Source organism: Podarcis melisellensis (assembly GCF_964234715.1).
Source record: "Podarcis melisellensis genome assembly, chromosome: 11".
Classification (NCBI taxonomy): domain Eukaryota; kingdom Metazoa; phylum Chordata; class Lepidosauria; order Squamata; family Lacertidae; genus Podarcis; species Podarcis melisellensis.
This window is the reverse complement of record NC_138543.1, coordinates 35,830,396-35,852,013: the sequence shown is the minus strand read 5'-3', so window position 1 is coordinate 35,852,013 and position 21,618 is coordinate 35,830,396. Positions and strand designations below refer to the sequence as shown.

Here is a 21,618-nt window from a genome sequence, read left to right as displayed (position 1 = left end):
CAGTCTGCCTGACGATAACACTGCTTGTCCTTCAATTTCTGCCAGAAGTCAAGTTGTGAACTGAATTAGCTCTTTGCTTACTCTCTTTGAGTGTACCGGAGGTTGGGACATTTAATTCCCTTTTAGAATTAAGAAAAAACACCAATCATCTCCCTAATGAAGCTTCACTTTCCGTCATCTGTTATAAAATTAACTGGTGCCTATATTAAACCAACCTTTTTTGGTTCCTCTCTACATAGGCTAAGAACATCCATCCACCAAGTCATATAAGATCAGCCTTCCCCAACGTTGCACTCTCCAGATTTTATTGGTCTACAGCTTCCATCAGCCCCAGCCACCATCGCCAATGTTCAGAAATAATAAGAGTTGTAGTTTGACAACATATAGAGGGCCACAGATTAGGGAAAACTGATGTAGCATATGCCGCCTTTTTAGTATTTGGTGGTGAATGGTACACACAATTTTACTAGATCCTTGTGGCAAACCTCTGAATGATTTGTTGTGATGAAATCCCCTTGCATGGTTTCTGCTTAAAGAGCAACTACAGCTTACTTATTTAAATTACACTTCTCCCCTCTCTTGCTCAAGGAGTTCAGAGTGGTCTCAGGTGGTCTCCAATTCAGGTAATTTACAGGGCCTAAACATACTTAGTAACTTCAGTAGCAGAAATGCATCTTCTGCCCTCTGGTTTGCTCAAGTGCACCAGGCTTTATTCTGTAGTGCAGACAAAATTAACTATTCCCTCTACGTCCATTGTTATGTTATGTCCTACTCTACCACACGAAGCTGTTCAGATGATAAGATAAAACTTTCAAGGTCCTTTTATAACAATGGTTCCCAAACGTTTCTCCCCATGGACCACTCGAAAATTATTGATGATCCATTTAATGATTTTCCTGCCTCTTGCAGCAATTGCAATGCACTGGATGCGGTATGATTTTTTTATTGCTTCTTTTATTGCTTATATTTTTATTGCGTTGCAATTTGTATTCTCAGACATGCCATGAAGTACCTGAATGATGGTTATGGACCACTGTTGGTTCATGGACCACAGTTTGGGAACCCGTGTCCTAAAGGTTGTCCCACCTTCAAAGGTCAGATCAATGGTGGCAAAAGGGGACTCTTCAGCTCTAGCCACCCAGTCTGTGGAATGCTTTTCCCAGGGAGGCTTCCCTGGCACAAACTCTCATCCTTCCAGTGCCAGAGGAAGATCTTTTCATTCACTCCAGCTTCTGCACTATTAGATCAAGTTTATTTTCTCTGGTGCTCTCTGTTGATTTTTATTTTTTTACAGTTGCTATTTTTGTCTTTAAATACTGATCGTAAGCCATCCTAGAATTTGTCAAGCCTAAATAAAATACTCTGTTAAAGCCACAGAAAAACCTTCTGATTGAACTATGCCTTTGTGCTCATAGACGAGGCAATTCAGTCTTTCAGTCTTCATTCAATCTTCCTTAACCTGGACAGCTACCTCTGGCATGTAATTTCCAAGGAGGAGTTTGAATGGATGGGTGTGCTTGGGAGTTTCTGTGAAACTTGTAAAGCTTTTGACAAACAACTGGTAAATCGGATGGTGTGGAACTGATACTGTAAGTACAGGCGCTGCCTCAAGAGATTAATAACCCTGCTGAGGTTAAAAACTGGGAAAGCCTCCAGCAGACCGCATTTGACAAGCCCATGTTAAAACTATTAGATGTTGATTTAGATCTTTGCTTAAAAACTTGGATTGTTCACAAAAACCGTGGGGGTATAGTTAAAACATTTTTTTCTCCCTTCAGGGCTAACATTCTCTCCCCCCACACCCTTTTTCTTTTCTCTCTTTTAGGTATGTGATGTCAAACCAGTAGGCTGTTCTCTGGAGCCTCCCACACACTATTGTAACGTCATGTGCCAGTATGAATATTATTAACACAGACACACATACTTCAGTGCTCTGCAACGGAAGAGGAGGAAAGAGAAACTAAACGTTCAGAATCAATGAATGGACTGCCTGCAAAATGTTGCTTATCTAACTTCTGCTGAGAATACCTCCCATTTCTGCTACTGGAGAAGAGCTGAGCGGAAACAGGATCATACCCACCCCCCCATTAATTTCCATTCATATATACTTATCCCTTTTTATCTTGGATTTCAGGCTCTGAACTGCTTTGGCTGCAAGCACTTGGACAGCAATATGTGTCATGTCATTGTCACTTGCCGCTCAATGCTGTGGACGCTTCTGAGTATTGTTGTGGCATTTGCAGAGCTCATAGCCTTCATGAGTGCTGATTGGCTGATTGGCAAGGCAAAACCTGGGAATTCTGAGGGCATGGACAATGGGATGGGAGGATCGCTGGAGCCGTTTCGTCCAACCTTAGGGATCTACGGACGTTGCATCAGACTCTCACACATGAAATCATCGATGCCCGACACGCTTTGTGGCCCTTATGCTGAAAACTTCAATGAGATTGCCAGTGGATTCTGGCAGGCGACAGCTATTTTCCTTGCCGCTGGGATCATGATACTCTGTGCTGTCGCATTTGTATCTGTTTTCACCATGTGTGTACAGAGCATTATGAAGAAAAGTATTTTTAATGTCTGTGGGCTGCTACAAGGGATTGCAGGTAAGTGTATGAAAAGGCAAAAAGTGAAACATATTGGATATGTTTGTGGTATGTGGATAAGGATGCATTCTCAACAAGATTTTCTTTCTGCTAAATGTAAAGACCTGTTCAAGTAGTTTAGTCTCCAGAAGACTGCATTTAACAAGCCCATGTTATAATTCAGGAATATGGTCAGGGTAAAACTTAAGACACTAGCTAAAGTTTCCTTTATAGCTAGCAGTTGTTCTGGATATTTCTCAGAAGAATGACTATGTTGCAGTTTACTTTAAAGTACCAATATCTTTTCTGCACTGTGAGAAGCTGTTTAGATACCCTCAGACCCTCCTCCTTAACGTGACACATAGTTTGAATCAGCAAATATGCTTTGTCATAATAATAATAATATGTTTTATACTTCACCTATCTGACTGGGTTGCCCCAGCCACTCTGGGCAGCTTCCAACAAGAATACAGAGGGAAATAATAATTTAAAAAATCACATCAAGCATTAAAAGCTTCCTGAAACAGGGCTGCCTTCAGATGTCTACAAAAAGTTATATAGTTGTTTAACTCTTTGACATTTGATGGTAGGTTGTTCAACAGGGTGAGTGTGACTGCCGAAAATGCCTTCTGCCTGGTTGTACATTGAGGGAACCACCAGAAGGCCCTTAGAGGTGGCCCTCAGTGTCTGGGCTGAATGATGGGGTGGAGACGCTCCTTCAGTTATACAGGGCTGAAGCTGAAGTTATACTACTCATAGTTCTAGAAACCACCATTTCATCTTTGATTCCAGTCCTTAGCTGTGTGACTAGCACAAAATGGCAAACTGATTTGTCTCAAACCAGGAAGCAAGGAAAGGAATCATAAGGTGTGAGGGGAGGGAGGGTACGGGGAAGGTTGTTATTTTCCATTTATTGCATTTATAAACCCTACCTTTTCTCTAAAGAGCTCTTAAATACATTATGTATGAACCAGCAGTTCATATCTTTCCTCACCACTATCCTTTTTCTCATAAGAGAATCCTAAACAAACCAGATAAGAAAATGGTGGGTCAGCCACAAACCATTATAATCAGAGAATGAACCACTTCTGTATCTGAACCCTTTTGGTCGTACTTTCGTTCTGAAACAAACAAACAAACAAAACTACAACTAATGTGAATATCATCCGTAGATGGAAAGCAACCAATCTTTAAAAATTTAGTTCCTTGTAAATTATGTTATGGCTACAGAATTAGTAATCTCAAGATGACTCTTTACTGAGTTCACTGATGCTTTGTCATGGCAGTGCTATTGCACCTGGAATGTTGCCAGTGTTCTGCTGATGACGTTTGACAGTCACGATGCACAAGTTTCTTAATTCTTGCTCTTGCAAAGTGCTTAAGCAAATGGTTCAAGTAGTCTGCCAGCTTGGCTGTAAACAGATAGGACTATTAAAATATTCCCTCATAGCTGGATTGAAGCCTAGCTTAAATACATCCATGAAGTTTTATTGTTCAGAGTTGTTTCTGTAAAGTGCAAATATTTTGCAGAAGTAGACCTGGTTTTGATTGGGTTTTTTGTGTGTACTTGGGACACAGATGGTACTCTTTTTCTTATCACCTTACATTTCCAACAGCTGTCAAAGCACAAGCACTTTCAATCATTTAGAATATTCTTGATTAACAGGGCAAACTTATACATATTTACTCAGAAATCTACTTACTTTGAAGACTGTATGCAGAGTTCTCACACATCAAGACTTCACTTTCCTCTTTGCAACCAATGCACCCCCAAAATCTGCTCCAGAAGGCCCCCTAAACCTCTGGAACAGATTTTGAGAGTGAGTAACGGGGAAGAGGAAAGAAGGGACAATTCCTTTGCACAGGGGGAATGGCGGTGTGGGATATATAGCATAGCTCAATATCCAAACAAAAACAAAAACCAAAGTGCTGGACCAACAAGCACAAAAACCCCCTCTGCAGTGCCACAAATCCAACTTAACGGTGTAATGTTGGAAAATGTCAATGACTTTTCCTACCTGGGCAGTTATCTTTCCACAAGGGCCAACATTGATGCTGAAATCCAGCATCGCCTGAGCTCTGCGAGCGCAGCTTTCTCCTGATTGTAGTGCCAAGTGTTTGAAGACTGGGACATTCACAGGGAAACCCAAATGCTCATTTACAGCCAACTTTACTGTACTCTTGCAAAACAAAGACCACTTATAAACACCATATCCAACTCCTCAAAAGATTCCATCAACAAATTACACATCACTTGGGAAGACAGACAAACTAATGTCAGTGTACTGGAAGAAGAAAAGATTGCCAGTATCAAAGCAATGATTCTTCAACATCAACTTCATTGGACTGGTCATGTTGTTCGGGTGTCTGATTATTGTCTTCCAAAGCAACTACTCTATTACCAACTTAAGAATGGAAGGTGAAATACTGGTGGGCAATAAAAGAGGTTTAAAGGTGTTCCCAAGGCAAATCTTTAAAAATGTAGTATGAACACTGACAACTGGGAAACACTGGCCTGCAGGCGCTCCAATTGGAGAACAGCCTTTACCAAAGGTGTCATGGATTTGGAAGACAAAAGGGAGAAACGAGCTAAGAGGAAGGCACACTTGGCAAACCCTCACAGTGATCAACTCCTGCCCAGAAACCTATGTCCCCACTGTGGAAGGATGTGTGCATGCAAAATTGGCCTCCACAGTCACTTAAGGCTCACTGTTAAGACTGTTTTCATGGAAGACAAATCTTACTCAGCTACAAGTGATCGCCAAAGAAGAAGAAGATTAAGTCCAGTGATAATTACCTAGTAAGGATTACTGCCCAGGTTATCTTTAAAATCTCAAAGAAATTACGATGATTAATATTTAATCTTTTTCCTGGAATTTGTGGGAAGAAGAAAACTCTACACAAGTTGTTGAATTTCTGACCAGTTTTGTGGGCTGTGACTTAAATGGTGCGTAAAATGAAGATTACAGAATGTCCTTCTAAGGATTTAGTTCAAGACCTTCATCTGCATGAGCATGTAGGTCTGCCAAGTCACAGTGAGCCCACACACATCTTAGGCCAAGGAGCTTTTTAGTCTGTCTGCAAATAATCTGTCTTCTGATTAAAAGGTTCCTTTTGGGATTCCTGTTATCCTCCAGTGCTCACAGTTCCTTTCTGTTCTTAAAGTGGGGAAGCAGCAATCTTCATTTTGTAAACATTTAGAAGCCATACTGTTAAGGAAAGAATAAGTCATCAGCTTCAAAGGGCCATAGACCAACACAACCATATCATTAGATCAGTAACTGCTGCTTGACAAACAAAAGGGGCTGGAAAGGCGGTCATTTGTGCATCTTTTGCGAGTGCTAGAGCTATTTTTAAAAGGCTGTGAATTACTTGAAAAACCTGAGTTTGAGCAATTTTGTTCCTAAAATACTAACAGGGAATTAATTTTAAGTGGGTTGATTGTAATAATAGCTTCCTCTTTTCTGCCTGTAAATATCAGTAGTCTGTAGTATCCAGTTGGGTGTTTAGGGACTGGGTTTCAGAGGCACACTAAATGCATTTGCCCACATTCATTCCTTGCTACACCTTGGCTCTCTTATTCCTCCCTCCATTTCTCTCTATATTATATTAGACTGTAAGTTCCTTGGGGGCACAAAGCTTAATATTTTTTGCCTATAAAACTCCGGAAGGTGTTACATATACTGAAAGAACTAAATACATATTAAATAATAACATGGGGTTGTTGTTGGTTTTTTTAAAAAAAGGTTTCCATGCTTATATTAAAACTACTCTCAAAATATTTTCCAAATATGTTTCAAGTGCATATTTTGTGCTAAGTTTCCACTTAGGTTTGTTTTTGGCGGGTTTTTTTATTATTATTTTATTTTACCCATTAGTGCCAGCCCTTCTCCATTTCTGGGAAAATGCTGTTTGGTTTATAGTGGAAATCCTGACACTGTCTCAAGTACATTTGCACTTTGAACAGCATGGTACATGAGTTCCTGTATTCAGATGGCTGCATTCCAGCATGACTGCTGAAAGTTAAAGTTCGGGAAAAGACTTGGTGGGGGCAGGAGGAGGGGAGATGAACCTAAGAGGAAAAGTGTGCTTATGCTAAGTATATGTGCTAATCAGGCATTGAAATATGGTAGAGCTGATTTCAAATAGTACAGGATAGTACATTAACAGTAACTATTTTAATTCCGTTACAGATTGAGGTTTTGCCTAGCAAAGTGGGCAGCTTAGAACCCCCTGTGCCTCTGAGCTTGCTTATACTCCAGTAGTCTGAGCAGTAGTCTATGTAGTGTCATTGTATGATATGCACTTCAGTCTCCCTGTGACATACATAATGAACATGCCTTTATATGTAGCAGGAGATGAAGGGCCTGAGCTGATGAAAGCTGGCAGACAGCTCCTGAGAGGAGGCCATGATATTGCTTCTTCCTGTCGTTGCTCAATCAATTCCTCGTCATGCTTCCTCTGTCGCAGGGCTTTCTTCCCAAATCGTTTTTCTAGCCAAGTTGGTGATGCATCAGCCTCCTCTGCGTTCCTGGCAAGTCATCTGAAAGAGGAGTCAGATTAGGACTGAGACTCAACGCAATCCTAACAGTTTCCAGAAGAGGCAGACTAGAAGACTTTTCTAACCAGCCCTACTCAGGCACCTGCGTGGACGGATTGTCCTAGCTAATACACTGTAGTAGAACAGTAATGGAGGAACACTCGGCAAGACAAATTGGAATGTTTCTTGAGTTTAGTTTTGGAATGGCTTTAGGAAAATGCTGCACAACATAGGATCAGCCAACAGGACTGCAACTAAAATTTATGGGAAAAGGAGCAGGTGCCCTAACCTTTTGGCAACACACTTTGCATGTGATTTCCATTTTTAGTCTGAGCAAAGCTGAACTTGTATAGGTGATGGTCATGAAGACAATGTACGCCAAAATTTGTGAAGTGTCTTCTCTTCTTTCCTTGTCTTCATCTGTGGGTTAACATTACAATCCTGACTACATTTACTCACAAGAAAATACCATTGTTTTCAATAACTTTTAGCTTCAGTTAAATGTGCAATCCTATATGCATGTGCCTGGAAATAAGTATCATTGAACTAAATGGGGCATACTTGTGATTTTTCCTAGGATTGCACTATAAATCATCAGTGGATTGCAGTATTAACCTTTTTTAAAATATTTGAATGAGTATTCAAATATTCAAAGGATAAAGGTCTTTTCTGTCAAAAATCTGCTAGCAAAAGATAGGAGATAGATGTGAATAACCTCTTTGCAGCAAACTGGTCCAGCATTATTGATATCCTTTTTGATAGACCTGATAACTATTTGAAAATCGCTAGTATACATGCAAAGGAAAGAATAACAGACTAATCATATGATTTTTGTGCTGCCCATGACTCACTGTATGTGGGTGTTTTTCGGGTTGGTGAAACCAAGAACCCAATTTCAGTACAGTTTCTGTAAAGTGCAACTGAATTAGGAAAGAGTCTGGAAAAACCCTGGTGTTGCCAACCAGTCCTTGCGGCTTTTAGTTTCAGATCCTTCCAACACCTTTTTTCATTTTCTTTGGCTAGTTTGTCTTTTATAAGTATTAATTCAGGGAGCTAAACTTATTGAATATTTCCAGTCAGTTGCTGAAATCTAGGGCTGGATGTAGACACATCAAATACTGTATTTTTCGCCCTATAGGGCGCACCAGCCCATAGGATGCACCTCGTTCTTTGGGGGGGAAATGAATTTAAAAAAATTATTTCCCCACCCCAGCCCCCAGAACAGGCTGCTATCTGCAAGCCTGGCGGCAACTCCCACCGGGCTCGCAAGGCTTGTGTACATCTGTGCAAAGCACGGGGCGCCCTCCGGAGGGCGCCCTGTGCTTCGGGCTGCAGGCTGCTGCCCGCAAGCCTTGCGAGCCCGCGGGAACTCCTGCTGGGCTCGCAAGGCTTGCGGATAGCTTCCTGAAGCCTGGAGAGCGAGAGGGGTCGGTGTGCACCTACGCCTCTCGCTCTCCAGGCTTCAGCGAAAGCCTGCATTCACCCAAACACACATTCCCCCTTCATTTTTGGAGGGGGAAAAGTGCGTCCTATAGGGCGAAAAATACGGTAAGTGTTTCAGTTTAAAGCATTGTAAATTTAAACAGAAAAAACAGGTAGAAAATAACAGGGCTCCACATTGCCATCTGGTGGCACAATGTTATATCGCATATACAACACATATAAATTGCTTTTTCTTTGCCAATCTAGCTGAATCCTAGGATTGGCTTGACTAAGTTACTGCATTTAAATAGCTACCTATATCAAGTTTGCATTTTTAGGAATGGGTGTGTCACATGTATAGTAGGGTCCAAATACAGTATCTTGTCTATGACATTGAATGGATTCCCTTGGAAAATGGTGGACTCTCCTTTATTGGAGGTTTTTAGGCAGAAATTGGATGGCCATCTGTTATGGATGCTTTAATTGGAGTCCCACATTAAAAAAAGGTAAAGAACCCCTGACAGTTAAGTCCAGTTGCGAACGACTCTGGGGTTGCGGCGCTCATCTCGCTTTACTGGCTTAGGGAGCCGACGTTTGTCCACAGACAGTTTTTTCGGGTCATGTGGGCAGCATGACTAAGCCGCTTCTGGCGAACCAGAGCAGTGCACGGTAACGCCATTTACCTTCCCACCGGAGCGGTACCTATTTATCTACTTGCACTTTGACGTGCTTTTGAACTGCTAGGCATTGCAGGGGATTGGACTAAATGACCTTCCAGTTCTACAATTAAATGACAAGAAAACAGACAAAATACTTTCTGAGCTGTTTTCTGTGTTTCCCCTTCATTTTAATAATGCAGCATGGTCCTTGCTTGTCTACAGCACTGACGCTCCATTGATCCCATTTGGCCAATTTCTGCCTTCTTCAGAGGCATTTTTGACAGGCAAACACCCCTTTGTTTCAGTAGGAAATGCAAGGGGGCCATTTCTGGATTTGCAGACAGCATTCAGCTTTGCCAGTATACTCTGCTGTTTAATGTGGCAGAACAACAACTGCACAAGAGACTGTCAGAACTAAATATCATGCTTCTGGCTTATCCAAACAAACAGCTGGGTAACCATGCTCTCTGAAGGAGTTGTTTCCAAGATCAGACCAGGGGGATCTGCTTTATGTTATTCCAAAGCTGCCACTGCTGTTGGTCTGGCATTGCTCAGATCCAGTGCAAGGCAGTCAGAGTGATGGGTGACGCTGATGAATTTTTGTACTGAACTTTGAGTTCTTGGCTTTCAACAATGATGTTGTTCCTTATGTTCAGTGGCTATTAGCCCTGATAGCTAAATGAAACTTCAGTGTTTAGAGGCAGTGCATATCTGAACACCAGATGTTAGGGCCAAACAATTGAAGAGGATTGTTGCCTTCAAGCCCTGCATATAAGGTTTCCTTAGACGTATCCAATTAACCATAGTTCTTGTTACATTCCTGGAGCTGCAAATAAAACCTTTGAAACCAAAATAAAGAGCCACATGACAATTAGCTACCTAAGCTAGAACTTAGCTCTTGCTACTGAACTCCCCTTTCTTCAAAATTATATGGACAACTTCTTTTTATTAATTTGTGTCTAGAGCACAATATACTTCTCTTTTTCTTTTTGGAGAGATGGATTGTGCCTCTCTGTGTTAACTTTTTTTTAAGCTAATCCTTTTTTAGCTAATCACTTGGAAAGTGGAGGTGCCCCTCCAGATGTACCTCCACAAAACTTAAATTGAACATCCTCTCCAAAGCTGCCTCCAGCCTCTGAGAGTCCAATTAAAGGCACCAAATTAATTAGCTACTCCATTTCTCCCCTACATTTGCACTGTACAAGACTTACACAGGGATCATTAAATAGTAAGTAGGGGGTACCTCAATACTTAAGGATTGAAGGATTTGTAATTTCATGTTCTTCAATTAAATTACAGAGGCATACTAATTGAGTGGCAGATATAAAGGTGGAGAACGGAAAAAACTGGCTTCTTAAAATTTGTCTTTAGTGAATTTTTTGATTTACGGATAGAATGGATGCCTGGACACACCTGTTTGATAAGTCTGTGCTAATAAGTTAATGCAACACACAGTAGTATCTTGTGGTATTTGCTAGCAAACATTTAAGTGTTTAAATCTTATTGACTCAGTTTCCTGATAAATGCATAGAATGCAGAATGCAGAATGACAGAAGCCAATTTTAAAAAAGCAATCTGACTATGAGCACATAGCCTACATTTTAAGAAGCAATCTGTGCAGTGTTAACTAATTTTAAGTGAAAAAATGTGATAAAATGCGCAGACGTCCCTCCGCCAAAGCTGTCAGGTCCCTGGTAAACAGCAAGCCAGGATAGCGCTATACCACAGGTTAAATCATCATGTCCTTTCCTCAGGGAAGTCAAGTTCTGGGGTCAGTTCACCAAGGTATAAGACAGATGTTTGGTATGTACATACACCCCCAGAGGTTATGCTCAAGTTTTGTTTTCCTTTAACACATGTGCATAAAATGTTTTCTGGTAAGAGAAGCTACACTTAGATTGGAGCAGTTTTAAAGCATCCTGCTTTTGATAGATAAAAGCCATTTCAAAAAATTGCTAAAAATTGTAATTTCCAAACTTCTGCTGTGTCAATAAATCTCCTATTGAGAAAAATGATGCTGTATAGCACACTGACAAAGGAACTTCTGATGACATCAGGAAGGGGATTTCTGGTGTTTAGTCTGTCACAGCTGGTGGGCTCAGAAGGATGAAAGCCCAGTTTATCCTGCCCAAAATGAAGCAATACTTTATAGTCTCAGTGACACAGGCATGCTGGCAAGGAACACTACACAATGTTTTTGGCTGTTCCTGACTCAGTACACAGAGAAATCCCTAATGTTAAGACTGGAACATAATTCACATATGGGGTTTTGCAACCAACCAAATGATAAAAGGCTACAGATAATCCAGGTTCTCTCTTTTTGTTTAAGAAATGCTTGTTAAAGGATTTACATACGGGGGTCTGATGCATTTTGAACCTTCTCATATGTCCAAGTGCAGCTTTATGTAATGTGGGATACTGGGATGTTTCTCTCAGCTGGCTGGCACTCTGTCCCAATAATTAAGAAACAGTAATGTGCTGGAGCATGTACAATCTTAATTGCCGTGAATGAGACAGAAACCAGCACTCACAGCTGTTCCTGCCCTCAAGATTTACTAAGAAACAAACCGATACTGGCTGTGATTTATAACTTAGAAAAAACTTCATCCTCGGTGGAGATGGGGAGGAATAATAGGAATATAGTTAATACTGTAAACATTTTCCAGTGTTGTCATTTGATTCATTTTACATGTGACTGTAATTTGTTTTAGCTGTTTTTAATGCTGAATTTAATGTTGCCGTAACCCACCCTAGGATCTGCTGGTGAAGGGCAAGTAATAAATTTAGTAATAATTCTCCATTTGGCCATGTCCTGCTAGGTTTGTATTACTGCATAGCAGCAACTACATTCAGGATGTCAAACTCATACCCACTGTTGCACTATAAAAACAGTGCATTGCCTGTCGGTCTCTAAGCTTGCAGGCCAAGTGATTCTGCATTGTAGTTACTAAATCCTCTCCCCTTTTGTCATGATAAACTTTCCTTTTTTGCCAGTTTGGTTTACAGTGATGTGTTTGCACTTTTGTTCTAACTACTCTTTCTTTTTCTTGGTAGGTCTCTTCCTTATCCTAGGCTTGATCTTATACCCTGCTGGCTGGGGTTGTCAGAAGGCAATAGACTATTGTGGACATTATGCTTCGGCTTATAAACTTGGTGACTGTTCGCTGGGCTGGGCTTTCTACACTGCAATTGGTGGCACTGTTCTGACATTCATCTGCGCAGTCTTCTCCGCCCAAGCTGAAATCGCCACCTCCAGTGACAAAGTACAGGAAGAAATTGAAGAAGGGAAAAGTCTTATCTGTCTCCTTTAATGACTCAAGAGAACCTTTACATGTCTCAGCAGAATTGGCTTCTAAGTGGACTTCTAAATGAACTGATGCCAAGACACACACAAAAGCTTTTTGGAGCTCAAGCAGTACAGTGTCACTTAATAGGCATGGAGGAGGACTATCAGCAACAGAAGAAGAAAATGTTACTTTGTCAGTTTCACAGCACCTGGCTGCAGTGGAAGGATGCTACAACATACAGCTGTTGGCTTCAAGTTTGTATGAACAGTGCCTAACGGTTTTGGAAATGCTCAGTTCTACTTGTATGTTCACCACTATGAAGGATTGCAGAGGAATCCTTGGAAGGATATTGCTGAATACAAGTCAATATGTTTCCACTATGTACAGAAAGATAATGTAACCAGGCTTCAAGTTCAAAGGTTTTAGATGTCACCTTGGTGGCATCCCCACAGCAGTTTCTTTGGGATGCATTTAGAAAAGCTTATCTTGTTGAAATAGCACATGGGGGAAACTTGGGTACAGGAAATATGCAGGGATTCCAAATGAAGCTTGGAAGGGATTTTCATAGGCTGGGGCTTGTAAGCAATACTTTGCCCAGTAAACATGTGAAATAGGTTGCTGTAGTCAGAACAAGTACAGTATACAGCAGCCACCAGAATGAAAGCTAAATTATTTTGGGCTCATAAGCACAGGTAGTACTAGCAATATGCGATTGATTTAGCTGTATAAATGTAGATAGGTGAAGCAAGTCTTAGGAAGTAGTAATGGTAGTACTTAGGCCCCAAAGGTGTACTTCCTAGTGGAAGTGTAGACCTTAATCCACCTTCAAGGACAGTAGCAAGCAGAGTACTGGTGCCCACAAGGTACCTCCAGTGGCCTCTTCTTGCCATTCCAAGTACAGACTGCCATTGCATTCATCTTGCCCAAGATTATGTGCCTAAAATAGCTGCATCATCACCTAAGGACAGACTCTATTAAGGTCTGATGCTTTTGAAAGATCTTTTTACAGCTATATTGCACGCTGATGATTATAATCAGCTCAATGATTTTCCAGAGGTGATCTTTTTCTGCAAGACAGTGCATACATACACTTCTGTAATTTTTCTACAAGCCTAAGAATTTTTGAAACCCATTAAAACAAAATATAATGGTGCTGTCATAATGACGGGTTAACTGATGGCTAATATTCAGATGTTCATGTATCAGATTAGCCTTATTAACATTGATCTCTCATATTTTGCCTTTTGATAGGAAGAACATGCAGCAGTTGGAGGCCAAGATGCTAGACTAAAATTTTACATCAAAACCACTAATGATAACCACTTATGTCTACCATAGCTTCTAAAATTAAGAAAATTGAAATTTCCAGTAACAAGGAATGTATTTTAGAGTATCTACCCCTCTAACTCAGGTTATTGTGCATGGCTGCTTCTTCTTTAACCACTGCTATAGTAAGTACTACAAAAATGAGTAACAACTATGTACATACAAATTTTGTGGGGGTATTACCAACTATGCTGATATGTTCAGTACCAGCAGTGCCAATTAAGACACTATCTTGAATAACAAAAGTTTGCTTTCTTTTGCTGCTACTTCTTCCACAATTTCTCCTGTTCAAAAACTTGTGGATATTCCAATTAGCAAGAGCATAAAAGGTGATGCACTACCCACACACATTATGATTAATACAAACATGCATTAAGACTTTAGAAGTGTGATGGACAACAATAGGGCTTATAAAACAACTACCAACAACCAGGTTCACCTAACCTGAAAACCCAAACATTGTAAACTGTCCCATCGTTTACAGAGTGGTAGATTACTTGCGACCCAAGCCAAATGCAGCCTACTTTTGTGTCTCTGCCAGGTGCTTAACAACCCTTGTTCATTTTTGTAGCTTTAGGCAGGTAGCACATAAAGAAAGGTTTGCCAGGTCCTAGTAACCAAAACACAGTTGTGGACTATGCTTGGTTTGATAGGTCACAAGCTGCACAGGTCTGAGGAAGACTCTCTCATTCTAGAACATGGTGGGCTTCTCCTATTTAAATGGGCTGCCTCTTAATGCACATGGAGTGTCCATGCTGATGTTCTTTAGTTTGCTCTCCTTTTTGGTACTGCAGCAGCAAAAAACCTCTGGATTGAAATAGTGAGGTTCAATTAGAGCTAACCCTTTTAGCTCTAAAAATAATGCATATTCAATAAGGACACAGGGCTAATGAAATATTTGTTTGGCAGAATCAATTTTATCACAGGATATGATCCTGGCACATTTCACATGGATAATTTTTATATCTGAAGCTGCCTCCCCCCGAATACTGCTGTAATTATTATGGCTGTGATCCAGGTGTGTAGTTACTCCAAGTCAGAATATGCATTCTGTTTCGCTCTTTTAAAAATACAATTGCTCTCACAATTTTTCTTTAGATTTCCTTCTCCCCCAAATGGCAGTTTGGCCATAAGAGCTGTTAAAAAGAAGAGTGCTGGTTCAATAATTTGTTTCACATCTCTTCCCCATTTATTGTTAAGTTGCTCTTGCACTTAACCTCCATACTGATTTTTGAGATACAAACATTTGAAGGTAATTGAGGGATAACACTAAGATTTCTATCTCTTTCTCTAGGGAAACTATCATGGGATTTCAAACTAACAGCTTCCAGCGTAGAATTGAAGTGGTAAAATCAGAAATTAATGTGTCTAGAGAGTGAGAGTGTGCACAGTTGAAATTAAAGCTTTTATGGAACAGATTAGTAGTAAATGGGGCTCTTGAAAAGTGTTTTAAGGAATTCATTGATGTAACAAATCATTATTTACTTGGTCTCTCACATTTCCAACTGCACTTTTAGTAAGGGTTCCAAATGGGCAGCCAACTTTAGACAATACACTGTAGTGCTGCAGTGTTTAAAGCAAAAACTGTCATCTTAAAAAAGAGAGTTTCCCCCCACGTTGAACTGAACAGCAGTTAAAATAAATTCATAAAAGCTGCAGTTGGCAAGAACGTCTTTGCAAATAGGTTTTTACTCCTGTTGGAAAGTAATAGAGAGAATGCTTCTAAGACACTTCCTATGACTCAGGTATGTATCTAAAACCAGCAGCTTTTTTGCTTTGTAAAAATAAATCAAATGCACATATGATTGAGCAATGGATCAATCCTATGTGTTTTAGTCAATGATTTAAACAGGTAAAATATTTTAGTCGTGCAATGGCTAATATTTCAAAATCCAGTATGGTAGATACAGCTTTAACCAACACTCAAGTGGCATTTGGTCTAGTTATAAACTCTACATTCTAACGTACATGAGCCACAGAATAGACTATAAGTGAAGTTTCTATAATAACATGGACTGGAAGCACAGTAACCTAGAAGTGTGTGCATTATGAAACTTAGACCCTGGCAAATCTTACCACATAATTGGGAAGTTTAAAATGTCATCACATCCTACTAAGATGATGCTTTACTGTGCTATTACAGCTACCACCTAGCAAGATCTTGTATTTGTTGCTTACCTATAAAACATGGGTATGAATGGTTCCATGGTCAAAAACAAGCTGAGTCCTGCCCATCATGTTTTCTAATAAGCTCTAAAGAAACGACCATTTTCTCTGTAGGTGAGCTTTCCAGAAAGTCTGATCTCAGTAATATGCAGACACAATTCCTTATGTGAGGCTATATATTACAGTATTGTGGGAAGAGGAAGAGAACTCAAGGAAAATCTACTAGCTTAAACAAAATTTCCAATGGTACAGTTCAGATTTCAGCCACTGAAATAGTTCAGCCCGTTCTTTTGCAAATAAGCACATCAGTAACCACACTGGCATTCCTTACATGGCACAATGCATCTTTCTTATGGTTGAAATATATCCTAGTTTTCATCTAAACTTATATTTCATAAATTCCAAAAAATATTTCATAATTCCAAGTAAACTTAAAAGCATGGTTGGTTTTGTCACTTTTACACCCATTGCTATCAACACAACTTTGTGTTTCCTTGAATAGAAGCTTTATTGCCAGTCACAAGGTTTAAATCTATGTACAAGGAATCTTGAAAATTTTCCAGACTACATCCTGTGGGTTAAGAAAGATTTTGTGTTTTACCTTTAAACAAACGTCAAGGACCCCTTTTTATAAAGTATTTTGCCTTCACAAGATGACATATATGTGAGTGCTTCTTAGTGTGTGCTATTTTAACTCAAGAAATTGTGTTTTAAACCTGTGTTCTAAACCGCTCAAAATGTGTAAAAAAAAAACCTTAACAAATTCTTAAATAGCTGCGGCAGAATCATTTCTGTAAACATTTACTGTATTGTGTTATGTGCCACTGCTTTCCAGAGGCTAAAAATTTAAAGATTCACATGGGGTGAGATGTGCAATAACAATAAGCAAAAAGACAGGTTGAAAGGGACAAAGGTATTCCAAAGGCAAATACAGCTACACTAATTCTATTTCATATTTATCAGATGTCAACCATGTCCTGTAAAATCCCTCATTGGAATGAAGGTGGGTTTAACAATAATTGGAATGATGGATTTCCAGCATCTCCTGAACTCTGGGAAATCCAGGCCTACTTATTTATAGCCTAAATGTGAAGGATTGTTTAGCAATTAGCAAGCTCATCAACATAAAAGGAACAAGAGAGGAATGTTTGAAGCTCTATAGTCAGCTAAACATAGTAAAGGATGTTGTTGAGCTGTATTGCTAATTTAATTTGTCTACAATATAGTAATTTCTTTGCCTAATAAACAGTTATTAACCCTATAAATTTTCTGAGCAATTATTTCTGATTTTGACAAGCCTATTACTAGTTTGGGAGCATACAGTTGTTGTTTTTTAAGTTTGGTTTAATCTGTATTTTTCAGAAATTTAAATTGTATTAATATTGATGTGTTTGCCACCCAGTGCTCATTGGAAGAAGGTGAGGAATATAAATCCAATTACTTAATAATTCCTGAAAGACACACAAGCCAAGTTATCCATGCAACAGGAGAGGAACTACAAGAATGAGATTGCCATTGGCTTCTGATTGAATGCGAAAGGAAGAGCAGGTAACTTTGTACCAGTGAATAGTTGTACTGTTGGTTGTAACCATTGAGAACCAAAAGAGAAAGAGAACAAAGGCAATCAATTGGAGGCATTTAACAGTTGTATTTTCTAGTACCAATCTGATAACTAAAAATTGTTGGTGTAATTAGGAAAAATGGGTGAAATTGCAGTAAGTGTTTGGATCATGTCTAGTAGCTACTGATAGCTTCCGCCAATTAGACTACATCTCCTAGCACAACCTTGGTCAGAAGCTTAGTGAGTTTCAGAGACATACTCTCAAGAAGCCTTTTCAGCCCAGCTCTAGCGAAAACATATCAAAAGCAGCAGTCAACCTATTTTCCCAAATACCTGTGGACAAAGAACTTGAACAAAACCTTGTGAAATATTCCTAGACATCTCAACAACCATGAATGAGGAAGATGTTAGTGAGGAAAACTCATTTTTAAACCAATGAAGCCAGATGTCCAAAGTATTAGAAAAAACGTTTATTTGAGAGAGGGAGGAAGAAAAATGAAGGCACCAAATCAAACATACTTGAAAGCAAAAATTTAGTTTAGTTTAGATACATGTTAGCTTAGTTCAATTTAGTTTTGATATGGGTTACCTGCTTGAGCAGTCTTGGGTTTAGGAGCATGCACAGAATTCTTTGCAGAGAAGATGGTGTGAGAGTACCTTTGGCCATCTGGCTGGATAGCTCCAAAAGACAAAAACGAGGTGAAGCCTCACATATTTATGGGAGCCTGAGACTAGTACAAGCCAGTCTCTTAGTTGTCACCGTGGCGTTCTTTTGTCCAATCATTATATACACTCCATCTCTGATGTTAGTTGTCTTTGCGGAATGCAGCAGTTATATATAGCAACAAAGAGCAAGAATTGAGTAACTGAATAATGAACACATTTTGCTGCATCCTGTCCAGCAACCTGTTCTCACAGTGGCCAACCAAATGCCTGTGATCCCCTGTAACTGGTATTTAGAGGCATTACAAAACCATCAGGCTTACGTAGCTACTGATAGCTCTATCCTCCATGAATTTGTGTAATTCCCTTTTAAAGCCATTCAAGTTGGTAGCCATCTCTCTATCTATTGGGGAGTCAGTTCCACTAACTCGGCCATCTGAAGGACTACCTGTTCTGACTCTCCCACCATTCTGTTTTATTGGATCACCTCAGCTTCTGATAGTATTGAGGGGGCAGTCTTATTTTTTCCACACGATGCATAATTTTATAAACCTCTGTAATGTCCCCCTATATTTTCCCCCTCCCCCAAAGTCCCAAACACTGTAATCTTTCCTTATAGTGGAGTTGCTCCAGTCTCCTTGTTCCCTTTGGTTGCCCTCTTCTATACCTGTTCCAGATCTACAATATTCCATAAATTGTACAGCTTATTCCAGAAGTTTCCCACATATAAAACTTGTGACCCACTTGTAGCTGCTAAGTTATACACTGTGACCTGTTATAGCAGACACCAGAATAACAGAGCATCGTGAATTAATGATGATGTTAGTTCTGTCTTTATAAGGTCTCTATAGTATGCACACAGAGCCTCTCGTCACACAATGTTTAGAAAGACACAATCAGGGCTTTTACATCATTTCCATAGCACCCAACCTTGTAAAGGCATATCAAACATGGCTTTCAATTTAGCTGTAGCTTGCTGTGTGGCACACAAGGCAGGTTTTGAAAAGTGAAAACCAAGAAAAAAAAGGTCCACAGCTGTATCTGGTTATATACCTTCCTGGATTGTGGCCACTATCAGTAAACTTTATTGCTACATTCATAAAGGACTCACAGTAGAGAAATTGACCCTCCACAGCAGTGACAAAGCGATCCGGATATAAAAAATACCAGCAAATGTTTGTTTTCAGAGGTTTCAGTTTACTTCCAACAAGTTCCCAGACAAAATTTAATACTCCTAGTTTTCGTCAGTACCGACAAATCATTCTCTTTAAAGTTTCCAATTTACATCACAAAACCAAAACACACCAACTATTACTGGGTGCTTCTTTAAACCATTCCCAGTTCTAATTGTACCAATTTGTTGTTCTGGTAATTGACATATTTTTCCCACTGCAGCAGATCACAGAATTTATATACAGATTACAAAAAAACAACCCCGATCCAGCTCTAGTTGTGCATAGTTACATGTGACTAGTAGTGCCAGAATCTGGATCAAATACAGAGTCACACATCAGTTTTTCAGTAATGTATCAAGGTGACTTACAACATATGAAATAATGAAATAAATCCATAAGGCAATAAAACCGCAATAAAACCAATCAAGTAATTTCTGCCTCTGAGTAACTACATATGACTAGAGCTGGGTGGGGGTGGGGGGGAGAAATATGTGATACATTCTGTACACATTAACCTTCTTGCATTTTAGCTTGCCTTTTACAAAAATGTCCTACTTGAGTTTTAAAACTATACAGAGCAAACAATTAGGAAACATTTTTTATTCTCTGTCACTGAGTTAATACAATAAATATGTAGAACCTTTGAACTACCCAGACATGCAACATCAGAGGATCTGTGTGCATTTGTACAGAACCATGACATTCATCAGGATGGCAAAGCATTGTTAGGAATTTACAAAATATACAGATATCCCTCAGATAATCAACTCCAATGCCAAAACTATAGTGAAGAGTACTGACATTCCAGTGTTGAAACTCTGTATTTTGATCTAGCCACAACTAGATACTACAAAATGACTTAAATAATAGGTATATGATTTTTTACCAACATATTTTAATTCCGGTGCTAAATATTTTAACATACAACAGCCTTTTGCCAAAAACTAAAAATCAGAAGTTTTTTATTTAACCTTGATGGTTAATTTTCTAGATGATGATCTGTAAAATTGTACACGTTAAAATCAACATATGTCGTCTTGTTTTCTTGAACCAAAATAGCTACAAGACTTATGCAAACTAGACTTGCATTTATCTATTTCAAGTTTCATTCTGCTTTATCCCCTGAGGAAAAAAAAATATTCAAGAACAATTTATTGATTTTTAAACTATAATTAAAATTCATCTCCAACCCCAAATACAAGTTACAGGATTAGCAACAAAAATGTTATAGGGCAACAGAAGTAGGATGAAGGATTAAAATAAAATGTCAAATAAATACGTCAAATTCCTCACAACATCCATGATATGACTTGCCCTCTGTGTTAGGTATAGAAAACTGTTTACAAAATGTAATTCCCATATAGTCTATTTTCTAGTATTTGCTGTTGTGATTAAGCTGTCAAATTTATCCTGCTTATTCATGTAAGGTAAAGTTTGTAATTTGAGATATATGAATATACCCCAGACATAGCTTTTAGACCATGCTGAATATTTTTCCAATAGTGGGTCAGTTGAATAATACTTTTCCCAAATAAATATTAGGTCAGAGTGTGTTAAGATTAGGACCTATATTGCAACACCTTTATGCAGTATATAAGAATTAAGTGTCTTTAATGACAGCAATTGAATGCTATTTGAAAAGTTAATCCAACATATGTTCCAAGTTGCAATCCAATAATTCATATACTTCAGAATGTCAATGTGGGGATGACAATCTTAAAATGAGAGCTGATTACTCAGGATACAAAGATGAATTAAAAATGAAAAAACCTCTGTGTAACAAACATAGCTGATTATTACTGCACTGAAAACTCACCCTCAATCTGCATTTTATAAAATGCATTTATTCAGATTAAAAATCACACATAAAGGCTGAAGTATGTTAAAAAGAATTCAAGTACATAATTAAATTCCATTTTTAAATGCCTGATTAGAGACCATGGTTGTTTTTAAAGATTTCAATAAGATACTGTATATTCAGATGTTTATACAAGCAATAAACAGAGTGATTGACAAGGCTAAAGATTTAGTACCATTGTTAAACACAAGTGCACACTTAAAAAATGCCAGACTCCTGAAGCACAACAAAAATTCCACTGCATTTTAACACAGGTCAAAAAGGACTAGCTATGGGAGTGTTCTAAATATTGGTTAATGGGTTCTCTTTAGCAGTATGTTTTCCAAAGACATGAATACTGAAATTAAAAATAGCATATATAATCACTCAGATTCCATTA

General features: G+C 39.0%; 1 protein-coding gene and 1 long non-coding RNA gene across 3 annotated transcripts in view; one reads left to right on the top strand and one right to left on the bottom strand.

Annotated features, from left to right (window-relative positions):
- Positions 1 to 14,220, top strand: part of LHFPL2 (LHFPL tetraspan subfamily member 2) — a 105,407-nt gene extending 91,187 nt beyond the window's left edge. For both annotated transcript variants that reach the window (XM_081929449.1, XM_081929450.1), the window contains exons 3-4: positions 1,826 to 2,603; positions 12,258 to 14,220. In XM_081929449.1, the coding sequence (XP_081785575.1) occupies positions 1,982 to 2,603; positions 12,258 to 12,514 (879 nt within the window). In that variant the 5' untranslated portion in view covers positions 1,826 to 1,981 and the 3' untranslated portion in view covers positions 12,515 to 14,220. The remainder of the gene's footprint in view (positions 1 to 1,825; positions 2,604 to 12,257) is intronic.
- LOC309379919 overlaps positions 1 to 21,618 on the bottom strand; it is a 281,744-nt gene that overhangs the window by 183,089 nt on the left and 77,037 nt on the right. The gene's annotated exons all lie outside the window — the stretch shown is intronic.